General features: G+C 38.1%; 1 protein-coding gene across 1 annotated transcript in view; it reads left to right on the top strand.

The window, feature by feature from the left end:
• LOC110255320 (lysine-specific demethylase 6A) overlaps positions 1 to 21,140 on the top strand; it is a 177,118-nt gene that overhangs the window by 47,553 nt on the left and 108,425 nt on the right. Inside the window, 1 exon segment of the mRNA XM_085009005.1 lies at positions 17,753 to 17,802. Within this exon segment, the coding sequence (XP_084865131.1) occupies positions 17,753 to 17,802 (50 nt within the window).

The following is a 21,140-nucleotide window of genomic DNA, read 5'->3' as shown; positions in this document are numbered from 1 at the left end:
TCCAGTTTTGTAGAAACCATTGAATCTTTTGATAATATGAAAATTTTCATAGTATAGTAAAAGCATATAATTCACTTAACATATATATGTATGTATATATATATGAATGATTGTATTTTGCTAGGATCTGACATGCTGTGGCTGTGGTGTAGGCAGGAAGCTGCACTTCTGCCCTAGTTTGGGAATGTCCTTATGCTGCAGTTGTGGCTATTAAAAAACAAGGTAATAAGAAAACACACTCAAAAAACGTTGCAGTTCTCATCGTGGCTCAGTAAAGGACACAATTTCGATCCCTGGTTGATAAGGATCCAGCATTGCCATGAACTGTGGTGTATGTCACAGACACGGCTCAGATCCTATGTTTAAAAAGACAAAAAAAAAAAACAAAACCTTTCCTGAATTCTTCTGTATTAAGCTAGCTGTGTGATACTAATGATTTTGATGAAAATGTTACTTTAATAATGTCCAAGAAATAAATATATACGTGTTTTCAATAGATTCATTAATTGGATTTGGTGATCTCAAGAGGATGCTGTGATAGTTAAGAAAAGAATTGTTTATACTTTTTAGCTTATCCTCAGAGCTTGCTTATCTCTTCTTATCTCAGCGTATACACCGACTTGTTGTGGGAAGAACAGGACATGAGATTATAGGGGTTTTTTTGTGGTGAATATTGTTTGGACATTTCTTTTCAATTTTTTTTAATTACAAAAATCATATTGGGAGTTCCCATTGTGGTGCAGCATAAACCTAGTATCCATGTGGATACAGGTTTGATCCCTGGCCTCACTCAGTTGCCGTGAGCTGTGATGTAGGTCAGAGATGTGGCTCGGATCCCATGTTGCTATGGCTGTGGTGTAGGCAAGTAGCTGTAGCTCCAATTCAGCCCTTATCCAAGGAACTTCCATATGCCTCTGGTGTGGCATTAAAAAACAAAAAAACAACAACAGAAAAATTTTATTGATCAAATGTTAATATGTATCAACAAGTAGGCAAGTAGCTATATTTTTTAGCAACCTTAGGTTGTATGTGTAGAAAGGTGCTAGAGGTCTAGGTAGGTATAGTAACAGTGTTATGATCATTTATGTAAAAATTTCATATACATTCTTGTGCTAACGAGTCCTTGAATAGAAGTACAAATTTTAAGACAAATTAAATTTTAGTCTTAATTTTGAAAAAACTGTCCAGCTGACAAATTAATTTTCTCCTTTTTCTCCTTCATCTATCCTTGGTCTTAAATTCATAGAGGCAAAATTAATTACTCTCATAGAATTAGATATTGGCCTACCTCCTGATGATGAAAGGAGGTAGGCCAATATCTTTAATTAGTCTTTAATTAGTGAGTAATTTCATGTAACAGTAGACATTCATTTAAAATTGTCTCTTTTTCTTTTGTGGCTACCTCTAAAGAAGGCAGCCTTCATCTACACACTCCCTTCATTTGCATTGTTACCATTTTTTAACCCTATGCAGTCTGTTTAGACTTGTACTGTGTTTATTTTTTAGTGCTGGCAATCAGAGCCATGATACTCTCCAATGAGAATTTCTCTGTAGTAGTAAATGACCTAAACGTTGTGAGGTTACTAGCCTTGTCTTGATCCTGCCTACATTCTCTGACCATTTCTCTTTTATTTATGTTTTTGGCTGCAGCTTGGCTTGCAGAAATTCCCAGGCCAGTGAACCTGTAGTGAACCTGCACTACAGCAGTAACAATACTGAATCCTCAATCTACTGAGCCACCAGGGAACTCCTAAATTTCTCTTTTAAATTTATATGTATATATGTGTGTGTGTATATGTCTATGTATGTAGATATGTATATGTAAATACAAAGATATGTAATATATGTATGTAAATTTTAAAAGAGTATGTATGGGGTTTTAGTCATCAGTTACTTACTAATTACTTAGTTATGTTTTAAGCTGCTAGTGATCTATAAGGAAAAATTTACTTATTTGATGTCATATTGAAGGCCGTGAGGCTAGATTTAGAACTCAGGTTGTTTTTTTTGTTTTGTTTTGTTTTTTGTTTTTTGTTTTTTTCCACACCCATAGCATGTGGAAGTTCCCAGGCTAGGGGTTGAACCCATTCCAGGGTAGCTACCCAAACTGCTGCAGCGACAACACCAGATCCTTAACCTGCTGCTTCTAAGGGGAACTCCAGGTTTTCTTAACTTTAAAACCACTCCTTTTCCTATTATATCCTTTTTTGTCTCCAGAGTCCCTAATTTTACACTGTAGACTATTCCCTGTTTCTTCTTTCCTTCCTTTTGTCTGTCCATCCTTATAGGGCTGCCCTCACAGCATACAGAGGTTTCCAGGCTAGGGGCTGAATTGGAGGTACAGCCCTGGCCTACACCACAGCCACAACACTAGATCTGAGCTATGTCTGCAACCTACACCACAGCTCATGGCAACACTGGATCTTTACACTCAACCACTGAATGAGGTCAGGGGTCTAGCCTGTGTCCTGATCTATGCTAGTCATATTTGTTTCTGCTGAGCCATAGTGGAAACTCTGACTATTCTCTGCATGGTATTTTTTATTTTTATTTATTGTTTTATGGCTGCACCTGTGGTATATGGAAGTTCCCAGGCTAGGGGTTGAATTGGAGCTGCAGTTGCCAGTCTACACCATAACCACAGCAATGCTGCATCCTTAACCCATTGAGTCCAGGGATGAAAACCACATCCTAATGAATATTAGTTGGGTTTGTAACAAGCTAAAAAATGGTTTTTTAAAAAAATTGGAGAACAGGAGTTTTCACTGTGGCACAGTGGGAGAACCACTGCAGCGGCAGGACACAGGTTTCCTCCCAGGCCTAGTGCAGTGACTTAAAGGATCAACGTTGCTGCAGCTGCAACATAAGTGGTAATCACCACTTGGATCTCATCCCTGGCCCAGAACTCCATATGCATCAGGGAGGCCAGAAAACAACAACAAAAAAATCAGAAAGCAGATTACTAGAAAATTTCACAAAATGTTAATTTTATTTTGTATTTTTTATTTTATTTTGTTCACACCTCCTGCTCTCTTCTTGATGGTGGAGATATAATAATTGAATCATTTTATGAATACTTCCGTGAGCCCATGACACACCAACGTTTTTGATAAAAATCTTGGCTATTACATCTTTGTTAACATTTTCTTTCCACTTTTCCTTCTCCAACCCTTTCTCCCTTTTTTGGAGAAGTTCCTGGGCCAGGCCAGGGATTTTCTCATTTGAAAACAGATAGAGCATGATTATGAATTTAAGACAAGTGATAATGTGTAGTACTGTCTCAAATTACCACGTAACTCTTTTTCATCCCTATTTCCATTATTTCAAAGATAAAAAGATATGGAGAGAGAATATAGAAACGTAAATGGTTCTTATAATAGTTAAATTTAACTTGTTTTCTTTTGAATTTAGTTCAGACTTACTCTTCATAAGTACATTGCTGTTTCTTGCAGTGTTAGTACTTTAAGAAACATGAATGTTTGTTTAATTTGACAGATTTTAAACAAGCATACACTAATGTTTAATAAATGACTTTAATATGTAATTTTACTTTTGTGAGGAAGTGAATTCTAAGTACTGGGGGATACTTCTAATGAAATTGGGTATTTTAAACTTGTAACAGACGTATAAATAGATGAATCTATTTAAAAGCCAAGCAAGAAGTATTTTAAAAAACAAAAAGCAGTGATCTTATCTAAAATAACGTTAAAAAAATTTTTTAGGGGGATGGGCCAAGGGCAACTTGAGCCAGAAAAGACCCAAGAATCACAAAATACAGAGAGTATTAATTTTGTTTTACCAAGGGAAGAATCTGACAGTTGCAGTAATCATCACAGAATAAGCATTATGCTTATAAGGGAGTCTGATATCCCGTTTCTCCCCCATCCTCTGTTTAAGATTTTAGAAAAATATGAATATAGCGGGATTAGGAAATTTTTCAGCGAGTCAGTACTGATGTGAACATTAGCTATAAGGGCAGTGTTTTGGATAATGATGGCGACTGATAATAACCATTAGTTTAAGTAGTCTGTTTAGAATACATAAAGTATTTTAACATTTTTCTTAAAATAAGATGCCGGGACCAGTTAAGTAGGCAGTAATTCTTGAGAACCCATGTAAATGGGTGGAAAGATAAAAGCAAACTTAAGGTGATATCCTAGATTGTAGAACCGGTTAGATAAACAAGCTCATTGTAAACAATGAGCTATGAAAATCAAATTTAGAGATTGAAAAATGGAGGACGACCATAATACCTTCCTATTGCTTTTTTCTTGGTCCACGGTTTCAATGTACTGTTATAAATGCTTTTCGTTTTCATATGTATGGCAAAATGTACACTAATATTTTATTTAACCAGTTTTTCAGAGTTCCTATTTACCTCACAGCCTGTATTATCTCTTTTTTTCTTATTATGGCTGCCCTGCGGCATATAGAAGTTCCCAGGCTAGGGGCTGAATCGGAGCTGCAGCTGCAGGCCTGTGTCCCTCATTAATATCTTAGGGTGGTATGTTAGTCACTGTACTTGTGAAGTTGAATTGGTGTGTTGTTATTAACAAAAATTTCTACTCAGAGGTCCTTAGATTTCCCCCATGTCCTTTTTCTGTTCCAGAATCCCATCCAAGATAATTATTTACATGATCTGTTCTTAGGCTTCTCTCTGTGACAGCTGTTGAGCCTTTTACTTTTGATGAAATCGATAGGTTTGAGGAGTATACTGGTCAGGTGTTTTGCAGAATGTCTGTCAGCTTCCACCCCCCACCCCCGCCCCACCCCATAATTGGAATATAGCATATAGGTTTTTGAGCAAGACCATAGAAGGACAGTGCATTTTCAGCACATATCAGAGATACATATTCTCAACCTCATTTATCACTATCGGTGTTAATCTTGATCACTGGCTAGAGTTTGACAAGTTTCATCACTAAAGTTGCTTTTTTTTTTTTTTTTTTTTGCCATTTTCCATGTTAAGTGCTTTGGAAGGACGTCACTGTGTGCACCTCATACTTAAGGAGCAGGGTGTTATGTTCTACTCTTTGTAAGGGCGGAATATCTACTTAAATTATCTGGAATTCTTGTGCACTGGAGATTGGTTTATTATCCCTCATTTACGTGTCATTTGTTTAATGTCAGTGTGGATGCATGGTATATTATACTTTGGATTATAATCCTGTGTTATTTTATAAGTTTTCTTGCTGAAATTTTTCCAGGTTTGGCAACTAGGACCTGTTTAACTTGACTTCGGTGTCTTCTTTGCCATATTGCCATCATTATGGGGCTTTTTGAGAAGTTGCTTTTTGGCACTACATGATATAATTCTTGGGCAGTTCTTGCCTCAGTCATAGAATTAGTCACTTTTCCAAGGAGCTGCAGTTCCTTTTGCTGGAGAATTATATCATCAATCAAAATAGGAGTGCTTTTTTCTTTTTAAGGGCCAAACTTTAGTATTTCAAGGATATCCGTACAGACATACTGGTAGGATTACAGAAGCGTCACTTCATGCCACCACAGTCAGAATCAAGAGTTCTGAAAGTTAAAGAATTACCTCTTCGGTTCATAAAAACAACATTTTAAGGTGTGTCACAAAGTTAAAAAAAAAAAAAAAAAAAAGGCAGGGAGGGGGTGGTTTCAGCAGAGCAAAAACAAGCAGCAGGCTTTTGTAACAAGAGAGAAGAGAAACTCCTTCTGGAGTTTGCAGTCCGAGGAACTAGAGCTGCCTGAGTCCAAAAAGAAGTCCAGACAAGGTGGTGGGGTTTTGTTTGTTTGTTTGTCGTTCGTTTCTTTGTTTTCGGAGCAAGAAGAGGTTCACCTGGTTCCGTGGTTAGTTACAAGTCAGATTTGTTTTTCAGTCATAGGCCCTAAACACCATTATTCTGGGTGCTTTGTAATACAGAGCCTGACAATTACAATTTGAAAACCTAAACAAAACACACGAAGAACAAAGTCCTGATTGAAAAACGGCTAAGTGTCCTCTCTGGTGTATCACTTTTACAATGATTGCTAATTATATTAATATTCAAGTTTGTTGCTACTGGGATACCCTTGCTCCTAGGCTGTCTGCTGACAAAAGAGTGTAAGGTGAATGTCAATACCAGTTCATTCACAGGTCGGTACCTATAAATATTTATTAACACATGTATATATACATGTTTGCTGTTACTTCTATATGTAACCATTTCTCATTAAACATGAGTCTATACTCTCTAACTCTAATTTATTAACTCATGGTTCATTCTTATATTCTTCACTGCTTATCTGTAACCTCCCACTTCATCAGTAAGAAACCTAGCTCCTCCCATCTGCTATCCATTTACTTGTTTATTTAGTTTCTGTACACGTCATACGCATAATAGAGCTGTCTCAATTACTAAGCCACAATCCTGTGGAGAATAACTGTCAGAATACAGTATTCTTTGGCCTTAGTTTTATAGACTCCACTTATTTCAAAGTCCAGGTGGTTCTTTTTCTCTCTGTTCTTTTCAGTGAGTTTTATTTTATGTATTTGTTGTACAAGATTCACTTGTCATGTTCTGCATTCCATTCTCAGAAGCCATGACCTGAGTGATTTGTTAACAAGGCTAGCATATGTTAGGTTTTATTACTTGTGTTGTAAAGCTTTGTGGGTCTTGACAAATTAATTAATCTTCTGTTAAACTATTGAAGAAAATAATTTCTCAGCTCAAAAAAATCTGTGTGTTTCAATGTTCAGCCCTCTTCTCTTCTTTTGACTTTTTGGTGAATACTGTGATTTGTTTGACATCAGAAATGGTTTTGCCTCTTCTGCAATGTCATGTAAGTGTAATCATACAGTAACGCACCTTTTTTCAGACAGGCTTATTTCATTAATGCAGCAAAAATTCAGTTAACAATCAAGTTAAAATGATGACAAACAGGGTGTTTCATCGAGACAAACTGGGAATTATAAGCAAGGAGAGAGAATCTCAAATCTCTGAGGTCTCTTCCCCCAGACAGAAGTCAAAGGTCTAGTCATGTGCATTTTTGAGACAAAGAATTGTATATCAAAATGACGTACTTAGGTTGTACGTAAAGTTCATCACGGACACACAGTCCAGGTAAGCATGGAAAAGCAAGCAGCAAGTCACCATGACCCCCTTCAGGGTTGGGAAAGGTTCTTCTTTTTTTTTTCTTCAGTGGCTGCATCCATGGCATATGGAAGTTCCAGGCCAGGGATTGAATCCAAGCTGCAGCTTCAAGCTTCAAGCTGCAGTAATGCTGGATCCTTTAACCTACCACACCGGGCTGGGGATCGAACCCACCCCCGCAGAGACCCGAGCCACCGATGTCAGATTCTTAACCCACTGCACACAGGGGGAAGTCCACAAGTGCTGCTCTTTTGATAAGTTATAGTGCTAGTGTTAGAAGAAAGCCAAAAAAAAAAAAAAAAAAAAAAAAAAAATTTCAATTGGTTAGGCATTCCTACTTTTGAGGAGTTCTGGTTAAATGTATAAGGTAGATGCACTCTGCACTTCCTCTGTACAGCAAGAGAAAGCAGGTCCAGATGGACACACGGAGTTTAAATTCTCTTATTCCTGATTTGATTTGATGGCCAAGTAATATTTCTTTTTTTTTTTTTTTTTTTTGTCTTTTTGCTATTTCTTGGGCCGCTCCTGCGGCATATGGAGGTTCCCAGGCTAGGGGTCTAATCGGAGCTGTGGCCACCGGCCTACACCAGAGCCACAGCAACGCAGGGTCCGAGCCGCGTCTGCGACCTACCCACAGCTCACGGCAACGCCGGATCGTCAACCCACTGAGCAAGGGCAGGGACCGAACCCGCAACCTCATGGTTCCTAGTCGGATTCGTTAACCACTGTGCCACGATGGGAACTCCCCAAGTAATATTTCTTTGTGTGGAGGTAGCACGGTCTGTTTATCCATTACTATATTTATCAATTACAAAAATTAAACACTTGCTATTAATATTAAGCCCTGTTGTATCTTAAGTACCTTATGCTGGTAGCAGTGATAAAGCATTTGCACAAAACATTTCCTTAAAAACTAACGTAATAAAGAGTCTTAAAAGAGGTGCAAATCCAGTACTTGGCACATCTAGAGGAATATATAGCACCAAGTATTTTTATACCAAGAAAGGCTGTAGAGGGTGACATTTCACACTGGATTTTAGAAAGTTAATAGGATTTTCAAAGCTGGCAACCTGAAGGTGAATGATTTTAGAAGCAGTGAAAAATTAAAAATGATTTTTGTGAAAAATTAAAGATGATTTTAGCAGGAGTGAGTATTTTGGGGGAGAGTTGAGTTGTATCTCACCTTTACTTTGTCAGCCTTTGTAGGCAGTGATGCACAAGTTGAGTAGAGACCGATGAGCTGTGAAAGGAGTGGTCCAAGTGATGATAGTGTTGAATTTCGATTAGGGAGACTGAAGAAATGTAAAGGATCTTATTATTTCATTGAATTTATTGAATAATCTTTCAGTTCCATTCTTTCCTCTCCTGGGACTGTTTTGGTGCATTTATATTATTGTCCCACAAATATTTGAACCTTGGTAGTTTTTTTCTTTTCAGTTCTTCTGTTTGTTGTTCATGTTGGATAAATCTGTAGCTCTGTGCTCAGATTTACTGAGTCTTCTGTGATTGCATGTTTCTATAAATTTCTTTGTGACACTGTTATAACATCTGTTTTGGAGAGATTTTCTGTATTTGTCATGTTAAAATTGAAGTAAGTTTTAAATCTTCTTGTCTCTATTCATGTAATCATGAATTGTGCAGTATCCCGTCTGGAGACGGAGAGGACCTCTGAAGGCATTCTGCTGTGGTGCAGTGGGTTAAGGTTCTGGATTGTCTTTGAGGCATCTCAGGTTGCTGCTGAGGCCGGGGTTTGATCCCTAGCCTGGCACAGTGGGTTAAGGGTTTGGCATTGCCACAGTTGTGGTGTAGATTGCAGCTATGGCGTGGATTCAGTTCCTGGCCTGGGAACTTTCACGTGTTGTGAGTGCAGCCAGAAAGGAAAGGGAAGGGAAGGAAAGGAAGATGGAGGGAGAATGGGAGGGAGAGAGGAAGGAGCCCATACAAGGCATGAAGAAATTTTATAGGCAGAAAGAGTCAGGGACAAGGAAATTGTGATAGACAAAAAGTGGATCAGATATTTCAAGGTTACTTTCTATGTAGAGAATGGTAATCAGGCAGAATACGTAACTAATGTGAAACAGGTGATTCCCTTTTTTTTTTTTTTTTTTTTCTTCCCCTTTTTGGCTGCCCCTTGGAACATGGAGAGTTCTCGGGCCAGGGATCAGATCTGAGCAGCAGTAGCAGCCTAAGCCGCAGCTGTGGCAATGCCGGGTCCCCATCCCACTGGACTAGGCCAGGGTCAAGCCCAGGCCACAGCACTCCCAAGACACCACCAGACCCGGTGTGCCACAGCAGCAACTCTGATCAGGTGATTCTTGATTAACTGGTTTAAGATTTCATTTTTGGGAGAGTTAAAACTAAGTATGGGTTCAGTAATTTGGGCTTAGCCTAAGTGAGTTTTTCTGAGGACTGCTTTTCAGGCTTACTCTGGTCCTTGCTAGTGCTGCACTAAGTGGTGGGCAGCAAGATCTTCCTCAGATCACCTGCCTGGTGCCTCTGTGTGAAAGGAAGAGAGGAGTTCCTGTTGTAGCTCAGTGGCTAATGAACCTGACTAGCATCCATGAGGACTTGGGTTCAGTCCCTGGCCTCGGCTCGGTGGGGATGTGGTATTGCCATAAGCTGGGGTGTAGGTCACAGACACAGCTCAGATGCAGCATTCCTCTGGCTGTGGTTTTTAGGCCAGCAGCTTTAGTTCTTGATTCCACCCCTAGCCTGGGAACTTCCATATGCTTCAGGTGCAGTCCTGAATAGAATCTCTTGGCTTCTTTTAGGAATAGAATCTTTGGCTCTTAGTCATAAAAAGATTCCCCATGCCGGACCACTATTGTGGGTTAGCCTTCACTGGTTCTGCTCACCCTGACATTTCCTCTACTTGTTTTGAATCGTGTGAATTTATTCATTAAATATTAACTACAAAGAGTACAGTCTTGACAGCTTTTTGCGTTTGAGCTTTGTTAATTTAGCGCAACACACTTCAGATTCCTTCATGTTATTGGTGTATCAGTAGTTACTTTGTATTACTGAGTAATGTTTTGTTGTCTGGATGTTCCAAAGTTTGTGTACCGGGACACTAGGAGGTGGATCTGAGAAGACAGTGCTGTGGTTTATGTCAGAGAGTGGACAGGCTATGTTTTCTTCTAAGAGTTTTATAGCATCCCATCTTATATTTAGGTCTTTGATGCATTTCGAGTTTATTTTTGTGTATGGGGTTAGAGGGTGTTCTATTTAATTATTTTACATGTAGGTGTCCAGGTTTCCCAGCACCTCTTGTTGAAGGGGCTGTCTTTTCTCCATTGTATATTCTTGCCTCCTTTGAAATAGATTAGTTGACCGTAGGTGCATGAGTGTGATTCTGGGCTTTCTATCCTTTCTATCCACCGCCCTTTATTTCTGATTATGTGCCAGTACCACACTGTTTTGATGACTCTGGCTTTGTAGTATAGTCTGAAGTTGGAGAGCCTGATTCCTCCAGCTCCATTTTTCTTTCTCAAGATTGCTTTGGCTATTCTGGGTCTTTTGTGTTTCTAAACAAATTGTAAAATATTTAGTTCTAGTTCTGTGAAAAATGCCATTGGTAATTTGATAGGGATTGCACTGAGTCTGTAGATTACCTTGGATAGTACAGTCATTTTGAAAATATTGATTCATTCAAGAGCATGGTACTTCATTCTGTCCTTGTCATCTTTCATTTCTCTCATCTGGCAATCAGAGAAGAAAAATAAATAAGTAAATAAAAGGCATCCAGATTAAAAAGCCATAGGTGGGAGTTTCAACAATAATGAACCCGGACTAGGATCCATGAGGGTGCGGGTTCAATCCCTGGCCTCACTCAGTGGGCTTAAGGAGCTGGCGTTGCTGTGGCTGTGGTGTAGGCTGTTGGCTGCAGCTCTGATTTGACCCATAGCCTGGGAACTTGCATAGGCCCCAAGTGCAGCCCTCAAAAGAAAAAGGATAAAAAAGAATAAGTCATAAGTAAAACTGTCACTGTTTGCAGATGACATGATACTCTGCATGAAAATCCTTAAGATGCTACCAGAAAGCTGTTAGAGCGCACCAATGAATTTGGTAAAGTTGCAAGATGCAGTATTAATACACAGAAATCAACTGGATTTCCATATACTACAATGAAAGATCAGAATGAGAAATTAAGGGAAAAAATCCAGTTATTGATTTCTTAAAATATTAAATCTTCATACCCATAACACAATGTCTTAGCTTTTTTAAATTTACTTTTTATTTATTTATTTTTCTGTCTTTTTTTCTTTTTTCTTTTTTTCTTTTTTTTGCCTTTTCTAGGGCCGCTCCTGAGGCATATGGAGGTTCCCAGGCTAGGGGTCGAATCGGAGCTATAGCCACCGGCCTACGCCACAGCCACACACGTCAGATCTGAGCCATGTCTGTGACCCACACCACAGCTCCTGGCAATGCGAGATCCTTAAGCCACTGAGCAAGGCCAGGGATCAAACCCGCAACCTCATGGCTCCTAGTCGGATTCCTGAACAGTGGCCACGATGGGGACTTCTACTTTTTATTAATTTTTAGTTTTTTTTTTTTTTTCTTTTTTTTGCTATTTAGGACTGCACCCAAGGCATATGGAGGTTTCCAGGCTAGGGGCCAAATCAGAGCTATAGCTGCTGGCCTACACCAGCCACAGCCACAGCAGTGCCAGATCGTAGCCAGGTCTGTGACCTACACCACACAGCTCATTGAAACACTGGATCCTTAACCCATCCTCGTGGATAATAGATTTGCTTCTGCTGAGCCATGATGGGAACTCCTGTATTAGCTTTTTATTCAGGTTTTCAACATTTTCTTTCATTAATAATTTGTAGAGTACGGTTATGTCACTTTTTCACTCCTGAGTGTTCTGTTAGCTTCTACTGTATATAGAATTGCTTTTAAAAAATTTCCCCCTTTATTGCAGGTAATAGGAACAACTGATTTTTCTGCATTGAATGTAACCTAAAATTTTGCAGAATTTACATATTAGCATCGGCAGCTCTTTTGTATATGCTGGCAGATTTTCTATAGCTGCACCGTTGGGGTTTTTTTTTCCCCCTATTTTTAAATTTTTATTGCTCAGTGAATTCACTACATTTATAGTTTAGCTAAGACTTTACATATAAAGATAGTTTTACTTTATCGCAAATTTGGATGACTTTTAATTGTCTGTCTGCTTTGGCTAGAACGTCCATTGATGCTGAAAAGTGCAGTCTGTTTTGTTTCTAATGTGGGAAAGCTTTGGAGTGTTTCACCACTGAGTATAATGTTAACTGTGAGTTTTTTCATATATAGTCTTTTTTTTTTTTTTTTTTTTTTTACTTGTTTTTCGGCTATGGAATGCAAAAGTTTAATCTCCACATATTTGGGTTTCCCAGCTATCTTTGTGTTATGATTTCTATTTAAATTATATTCTGGGCCGTTCTTGTCGTGGCTCAGCAGTAACAAACCAGACTCCTGTCCTTGAGGACCTGGGTTTGATCCCTGGCCTCACTCAGTGGGTCAAGGATCTGGTGTGGCCATGACCTGCAGTGTAGTTCGCAGATGTGGCTCGGATCCTGTATTGCTGTGGCTGTGGTATATACAGACTGACAGCTGCATCTCTGATTTGACCCCTTGCCTGGGAACTTCCATATGCCGCAGGTGCGCCCCTAAAAAGACAAAAAATATGTATATAAATATGATATACATATATAATGTATATGTATATTCTGGTCCGAGAGCAGAAATTTTGTGATTTCTATTCTTTTAAATTTGTTATGGTATATTCTATGGCCCAGAATGTGGCCTGTTTTGCTGAAAGTTCCATGTGAGCTTGAGAAGAAAGAGTGTGTATTCTACTTTAGTTAGAAGGAGTAGTCACTAGAAAGTCTGTTAAATCCAGTTGATTGTTGGTGGTGTTGAAGTCAGCTGTGTCTTTACTGATTTTCTTCTTGCTGTGCCTTTCTGATAGAGGAGCATTGACCTATCCAGCTATGATCATGGATTCATGTATTTTTTCTTTGCAAATATATTAGTTTTTGCTTCCTGTAGTTTGATACTGTATTATTAGTGCATATCTGCTAAGGATTGTTGAATCATCTTGGAGAATTAACCTCTTTATCAGTTTATAATGTCCTTTTTCATCCTGTATAACTTTCTTAGCTTTGAAGTCTATTTTGTCTGAATGTAATATCCAGCTCCTGCTTTCTTTTGGTTAGTGTTAATGTGGTAAAATTTTCCCCATCCATTTACTTTTAATCTTGCTGGTCTATCTGGATTAATATGTGCCGTGTTTGGATTAATATGTGCCGTGTTTGTATCTATTTTCTATTTGTTGAACTCGGTTCTTTGTATCTATTTTCTATCTGTTGAACTCGTTCTTTGTATCTTTGCGTTCCAACTCTTTTATGTCTTCTCTGATTTTAAATGATCCTGTATTTTCTCCTTTCTTCAGCACATTGTTAGTTACACTTTTTGTTTTTATGCTTTTAAGTGGCTGTCCTAACCTGTACACTATAAATTTACAGATAACCTTTCTTCATTTGCTTTCTTTTCTTTTTTTTTTCTTTCTTTCTTTTTTCTCCTTTTGTCCCTTTAGGGCTGCACGCGCGGCACGTGGAAGTTTCCAGGCCAGGGGTAGAGCTGTTGCTACTGGCCTACGCCACAGCCACAGCAATGCCAGATCCTAGCTGCATCTGCGACATACCACAGCTCAGGGCAACTCTGGATCCCTAAACCCCTGAGGGAGGCCAGAGATCGAACCTGCAGCCTCATGGTTCTTAGTCGGATTTGTTTCCGCTGCACCACGACGGCAACTCCTGTTTATTTTCAAATAACTTTGTGTTGTAGTCCGAGTACTGTGTAGTAGTAAAATAATTCTAGGTACTTCTTTCTCTGTGTTTTTGGTGCTGGTCATTTCACGTATGTATAAACATGTATAAGCTTAATGTGTATATTTATGTACATGTCAGATATTTTTTATTTTTTATTTTTTTTTAGGAATGCTTAAAGAATAATATTCACTTAGGAGTGAATATTATTTTTTTATTGTAATCAATTGTTATTTTCCCAATCCTTTTTTTTCTACTGTGCAGTTACACATACATGTATACATTATTTTTTCTCACATTATCATGCTCTATCATAAGTGACTAGACATAGTTCCCAGTGCTATACAGCAGGGTCTAAAACTGTATAATTGAATATGTTTGTTATTATTTTTAAGTGTTATCTTTAAAAATTTTTTTATTATACTTGATTTACAATATTCTGTCAATTTCTTCTATATAGTGAAGTGACCCATATGTGTGTGTGTGGGGGGGGGTGTTTTTTCTCGTTATTATCTTCTATCTCATTCTACCACGAGATTGGATCTAATTCCCTGTGCCATATAGCAGGAACTCCTTGCTTATCCATTCTAAATGTAATAGTTTGCATTACAGCTAACAAACCAATGTGATATTAACTGTTACCTTTTAGATAAATTAATAAAAAAAGAAACGTTTATATTTTATATTCCTTTATTTCTTTTTTGATGTGCTTTCTTAGTGCATATAGTTTGAAGATTCTGATGTGGTGTGTTTTTCTCTCTAAAGGACTTTTTAAACTTTCTCAGGGGCAGGGCATGCAGCTCTTCTTTCAATACTTTCTCTCAATTTCAGAGCTGTAGTCGGCCTATGCTACAGCCACAGCAAAGCGGGATCCAAGCTGCACCTGTGACCTATTCCACAGCTCACAGCAACGCCGGATCTTTTACCCTCTGAGTGAGGCCAGGGATTGAACCCTCATCCTCATGGATGCTAGTCGGATTCCTTAGCGCTGAGACATGATGGGAACTCCTCGCTTTCTCTTTTGAATGATAGTTTTGTATAATACAAAATTCTAAATTGGTGGATCTCGTCTCCCCCCAGCATTTTAAATATGCTTTTTCTCTCTGTATGATTTCTGAGAAGAAACTAAGTAATAGTTGCATGTTCTTTTTTAGGTAAGGTGTTCCCTCCTTCACCTCTACCCTGGCTTCTGTCTGGATTTCTTAATTATTAACATTTCTGTTTTCTGCAGCTTGAAAATGATATGGCTAAGTGTGTTTTTCTGCTTTGTGTGTTTGTCCCGCCTGGTACTCTCTAAGCTTCCTTGATCTATGGTTTATTGTCTCACAATAATTTGGGACAAATTCTCAGCCATTAATGTTCTAAATAATTCCTCTGAACCTCCTCTTTATCTTCTGGTAGTGGAGTAACACATTTGTTACATCTTTCCTAGTTGTCCCACAACTCTGGATATTCTGCTCTTCCCCCCCACCCCGCAATCCTCCCTGCTTTCTGGTTTTTGAGGATTGTATTGATAAACTGTTTATCTCAGATATTGTTTCCTTTGCTGTAAATAGTGATCTAGTAATCTTGTAATTTTCGTTTCAGTGTTTTCCATCCTTAGAAGTTTTACTTGAAATTATCCAGCCTTCCATTTCTCTGTTTACATTGTTTTTTGAATCTTGCATGCTGTCTACTTTATGTATATTAGATATCCCTAGCCTATTAATTGTAGTTATTTTAAATCCCCTGATCTGATAATTCCAGCATCACCGCCACATCTGGTTTTGATGCTTTCTCTGTCCCTTCAGTTTTGGGTTTTCTTTTTTTCTTCCGCCATGCCTTGTAATCTTTTTTTTTTTTTTTTTTTTTTAATTTTTTTTTTTGGTATTATGGACATGATGTACCAGTTAAGCAGAATTGCTGAAATAGGCTTTAGTAGTGGGGTCGTAAGGTGTAGACTCAGGGAGGTGTTTTACAGTCTTGTGACTAGGTCTCAGCCTTTTTAGTAAGCCTGTGCCTTTGGGAAGGTGAATTACATCAGAGTTTTTCAGTGGGTGTTTTCCCATTTTTCCAGGATGACTGGAGTGGGCTGTAGTTGGGTCTTTCTCTTACTCTTCTAATGTGTCATGTTCTTGTGTTAATTAATTTTCCATATGGCAAGACTAGAATACTCCAAAGTGAAATTCCAAAATGATTCCTTTTTTCCCATTCTTTTGCCAGAAGCTTGTAGAGATTTTCTCCAGATATCCATAGTAGAAATGTGATTGGGTCCCTGGAGATCTCAGAGCATCAGGGGGCCCCTCTGATGCCTGGGTGCCCTGGATGTTTTAAATCCCAGGCATGCCTGCACTGAGTTTTCCTACCCTGACGTGTCTTTGCAGGTTGGTTTTACTTAGTGAATATCTGCTCTGGTAATCTGTAATTTTTTTGGTATTAGCGTTGCTCCTTTGAATTTTTGTCCTAAAAACATATTTAAGCAGAAAGTGCTTTAATCATTTAGTCGGTTATCAGACTTGAAATGAAGTGTATTGTATGAGATGATTCTCATATACACTAGTGTCTTTTAAGCACAAATGTGGTTACTTTGAAATTCTGATTATCAGAACTTTTAGAATAATATCTGAAAAAGCATGTTTCCCTCATTAAGTCTTATTTTCTCTTAATTATGTGTGGTTAATTTCACAAAAAGGATATTAGATAATAATTATGGAAAATAAAAAATATTTATGGCTCTGTTGTAAAAAGTCTGGATTGTTCACGATATGAAAATCCTCAGTATTATAATACATATGTATAAAATCTGCTCTTCCTTTGGGATGCTGTAATATTATTATTTGACTTTAAGCCAATGTTTAGTCCTAAGTGTATTTATTTTATATATTCTTCCTGGGGAGCTTTAGTGAATAAGTTCTTATTCTATTGGAATCACGATGGCGTTTCCTGTTCTTGATTTTTCTTTTTCTTTTTGTCTTTTTGCCTTTTCTGGGGCCGCTCCCGCGGCGTATGGAGGTTCCCAAGGCTAGAGGTCCAATCGGAGCTGTAGCTGCTGGCCTATGCCACAGCCACAGCAACGCGGGATCTGAGCCGCACATCTGTAACCTACACCACAGCTCATGGCAACGCCGGATCCTTAACCCACTGAGCAAGGCCAGGGAATGAACCCGCAACCTCATGGTTCCTAGTCAGACTCGTTAACCACTGAGCCACGACAGGAACTCCTTGTTCTTCTTGATTTTAAAGAAAGTCCCCACTAATTCTAATGTGTTTATGAGATTTCCCTTTTACCTTTTTATCTTACATGTGCCTTTTTAGGCTGACAGGAACTTCTTTATGTGATTCCAGATCTTTTATGTCTTTAGAGGTATTAGGAGCATGGGAATAACCATCTTGGAATTACATTGAAGCTAGTAGCCCAATGTAATGTTAACCGTACAAAGGGAAGTACTAGAAACAAAGTTTTTTAGAGCCGTGGTTTTCTCTTTCTGGGAAATGTTATATATTGAGGAAAACATTAGAAAATTAATTATGGAATGTATAAACAGCCTTGGGAAATTTCCATGAGGCTTGGTTGATGAGGGGAGATTAAGTGGATTACTTTAATTGCCAAAATTTTACATTTGTATAATTTGCAAAAAGTGCAATGATGAGATTCGGTGATAGGGTGTATACCTAATCTCCTGTAGATCTTTTATTTTTCCATTATAGCTTTTATTATTTCCATGGGTGATTAACTTGGAAGGCACAAACTTTAAATTGTTTGCTGAGAGGCAATATTTTATTGTATTAAAATATTAATATCTTTGTTGTGGATTTTTAAATAGGACAAAATTTGGCTAATAACTCTTTTCCTTTTTTCAGCATTATCTGCTTATCAGAGATACTACAGTTTACAGTCTGACTACTGGCAGGTTAGTACAACATTTGAATACCAATTTTGTTTTCTTATTTTGGGGCAAACTATACAAAATACCAAATTGTTTTTGTTGTTGGCTTTTTATGGCCGCACCCATGACATATGGAAGTTCCCATGCTAGGGGTTGCATTGGAGCTCTAGCTGCTGGCCTGCGCCACAGCCATAGCAACGTAGGAACCAAGCCGCATCTGCAGCCTGCACCACAGCTCACAGCAACACTGGATCCTCAACCCACCGAGCAAGGCCAGGGATCGAACCTGCCTCTTCATGGATACTAGTCAGGTTCACAAACCACTGAGCCACGATGGGAACCCCACAAAATACTGCTGTTAAGTAGGGAACGTGTAAGTGGGAAAAGTGTTATTTTGTACTACCTATTTTATGAGAAATGTTGTTCTTAAATCGTATTTTTCTAACTAATTTCAAAGCGATAGTAAATGTTATACTTTAACAGGCTCTGAAGGCTAAGGAGCCTTCCATCTTTGTATGGTTTTTTCTATGGTTGGAGCTCTAGGGAGAATTAAAGCTGTTCATTTTAGAAAATTGTATGTAAGAATGTTGTTTTAGGATTAATTAATTTAAGCAATAAAGGTAAAACTACCAGATTAATCCTTAAAAGCACATACTTTCAAGTATGCTATAGGTAGTTAAACAGGTTGCTTTTTATCATATGTATGCCATTATTCTATGCCACAAAAGAAATTTTTCTTGTTAGTGGATACAAACCGTAATATTAGTTTTAGATACAACTGCTGTGAGGATTAGTTATAGAGAGTGTGGTGCTACTTGCAGGGTAAATTTTAGATTAGTTCAGACTTTGAAAACCCATGTGTTGATCCCTAATGTTAAAGCAAAAGTTGTTGCTGACTTTTGAGCAGTATTTGAAGTGGAAGGAAACAATTAATATGAAGTTTAGTAATCCAAAAATATTCACATATAATTAGATTTTTTTGATAACAGCATTATAGAAATGTGATTCATCTACCATAGAAAGCACTCATTTGAAGGGTACAATTTGATTATTTTTCGTCTATTTATAAAGTTGTGTATCTTTTACCCTAGTCAAATTTTAGAATATTTAAAATATTTTTATCATACAAAAGTGAGACCATCTGTTCTCTCTCCTCAGCTAGTGTTCATTTATTTACTTTGTATTTCCAAATATTTGCCTAGTCTGGACTAACTTCTTTCACTTAAAGTTTTCAATGTTTACCTCTACCGTACCAGTATTATGTAGTGCTTCATTCCTTTTTATGGCCCTAAATTACACTTTGTGGATATTCGTTTTCTTTACTCCATTATGTATTGAGGAACTTTTTCTGGCTCTCCTCTTTGGCTATAGTGAACATTTGTGTCCACGCTCTTGTTTGAAGACACGTTTTTCTTTCTTTTGGAGATACACCTCAGAGTTGATTTGCTAGGCTGTTAACTTTTTATATGCTCTGTCAGACTTACTCTAAAGTGATTGCACCGTATTATATCCTGACACTCAGCGTATGAAGACCCTGTTTTCTCCATAATCTTGCCAACACTTGTTCTGTGTTTTCATTTTTGGCTATGCTGGCGATGTGCGGAAGTTCCTAGGCCAGGGATCAAACCTGGGCCACAGCAGCCACCTGAGCCATGGCAGCGACAGCAGTGGATGCTTAACCCAGTGTTAAGGAATGTCCTAACAAGGAATTGCTGTTCTGGGTTTTCAAAATTTCACCATTCTTTTTTTTTTTTTTTTTTTTTCCAAAGACTGCACCCAAAGCACATGGAAGTTGCTAGGCTAGGGGTTGCATCAGAGCATCAGAGCTACAGGTACTGGCCTACACCATAGCCACAGCAACAGCAGATCCAAGCCACATCTGTGACCTACCCTACTGCTCATGGCAATGCTGGATCCCCAACCCACTGAGTGAGCTCAGGGATTGAACTGGCATCCTCATGGATACTGGTTGGATTCGTTCTCTACACCACTATGGGAACTCCAGTTTCACCATTCTGATGACTGCAAAATGGCTTCTCACTTTAGTTTTCATAGTTATTGACCTGATGACTATCAATGTTTGAACATCTGTTTGTTGTTGGACATTTGCATAATATTTTTTTGAGAAGTATTTCTTCAGATTCTTTGCCCATCTAAAATTGTGTTGTCTTTATTACTGAGTTGCACTGTTGTTTATGTTTATATACCTAGCTGACTTACTGATATTTTCTCCCATTTTCTGTGTTCTCTTTTCATGTTGAGCAGAATTCTTTGAAGCCCAAAAGTAAAAGTGACAAATTCCCATGTGTTTACTTTTTTCTTTTGTTGCTGGTACTTTTTTGGTACCGTATATCCAGTACCAGTCCAAGTCATAAAGATCTGTCACCCTGTGTGACTTAGCAGGTTAAGGATCCGGTGTTGTCAGAGCTGTTGCTTCAGTCACTCCTGTGGTGTTGGTTTGATCTCTGGCCTGGGACTTCGGCTTGCCACAGGCAAGGCCTAAAAAAAAGGTTTATCCCCATTTTTTTCTTTTACAGACTCTATTGTTTTAGCTCTTACTTTTATGTGTAGATCGGTGTTACTCAACCTTGTTGAATCCATTAGTCAGTTCTAAGTTTTTGTGGGTTATTTTGGATTTCCTAATATAATATATCGACTCCAAATCGTTTTACTACCACTTTTCCAATCTGGGTACCTTTTGTTTTCTCTACATTCTTCCTTCTCCTTTCCTATCAAAATTGTCTGATTACACCGTGTAGTAAATAAAATGTTAAGAGCAGACATTGTTGTCTTAGGACAATTTAAGGAAGGAAAACATTCATATTTTACTGTAGTGTGATGTTGTGTGTTTTTTTTCATAGCTATCTTTCATCAAGTTGAAGAAGTATATTTCCTCTTTCATTCAGTCTTTTTTTTTTTTTTTTTCTTCATCAGGAAAAGATGATGTGTTTGGGTTCTTTTCGGTGCCTCTTGAAAATCTGATTCCTAGTTTCACTTAATGTTTTATTCAGGAATGTATATTGTTTAATTTCACATTTGTGTGTGTGTTATGTTTAATATTTCAGTTAATTTTCTTCAAAGAACATACTTTTGGTTATTCTAATTATTTTTTATTCAGATATATTTTGTATCATAACATATGTTCTTTTTTAAAAAATTTTTTGTCTTTTTAGACAAAAATACCCTCAGCATGTGGTTTTTCCCAGGCTAAGGGTTGAACTGGAGCTGTAGCTGCCGTTCTACACCACAGCCACAGCAACTGAGGATCTGAGCTGTGTCTGTGACTTACACCGAGGCTCACAGCAACACCAGATCCTTAACCCACAGAGCGCAGCCCGGGATCAAATCCTAGTCCTCATGCG

This window comes from Sus scrofa, chromosome Y, assembly GCF_054392235.1.
Source record: "Sus scrofa isolate SSC_HxYL_T2T_F1_AM1 chromosome Y, Sscrofa_HxYL_maternal_Yorkshire_Landrace_v2.0, whole genome shotgun sequence".
Lineage (NCBI taxonomy): Eukaryota > Metazoa > Chordata > Mammalia > Artiodactyla > Suidae > Sus > Sus scrofa.
This window is presented reverse-complemented; position numbering and strand designations above follow the sequence as displayed.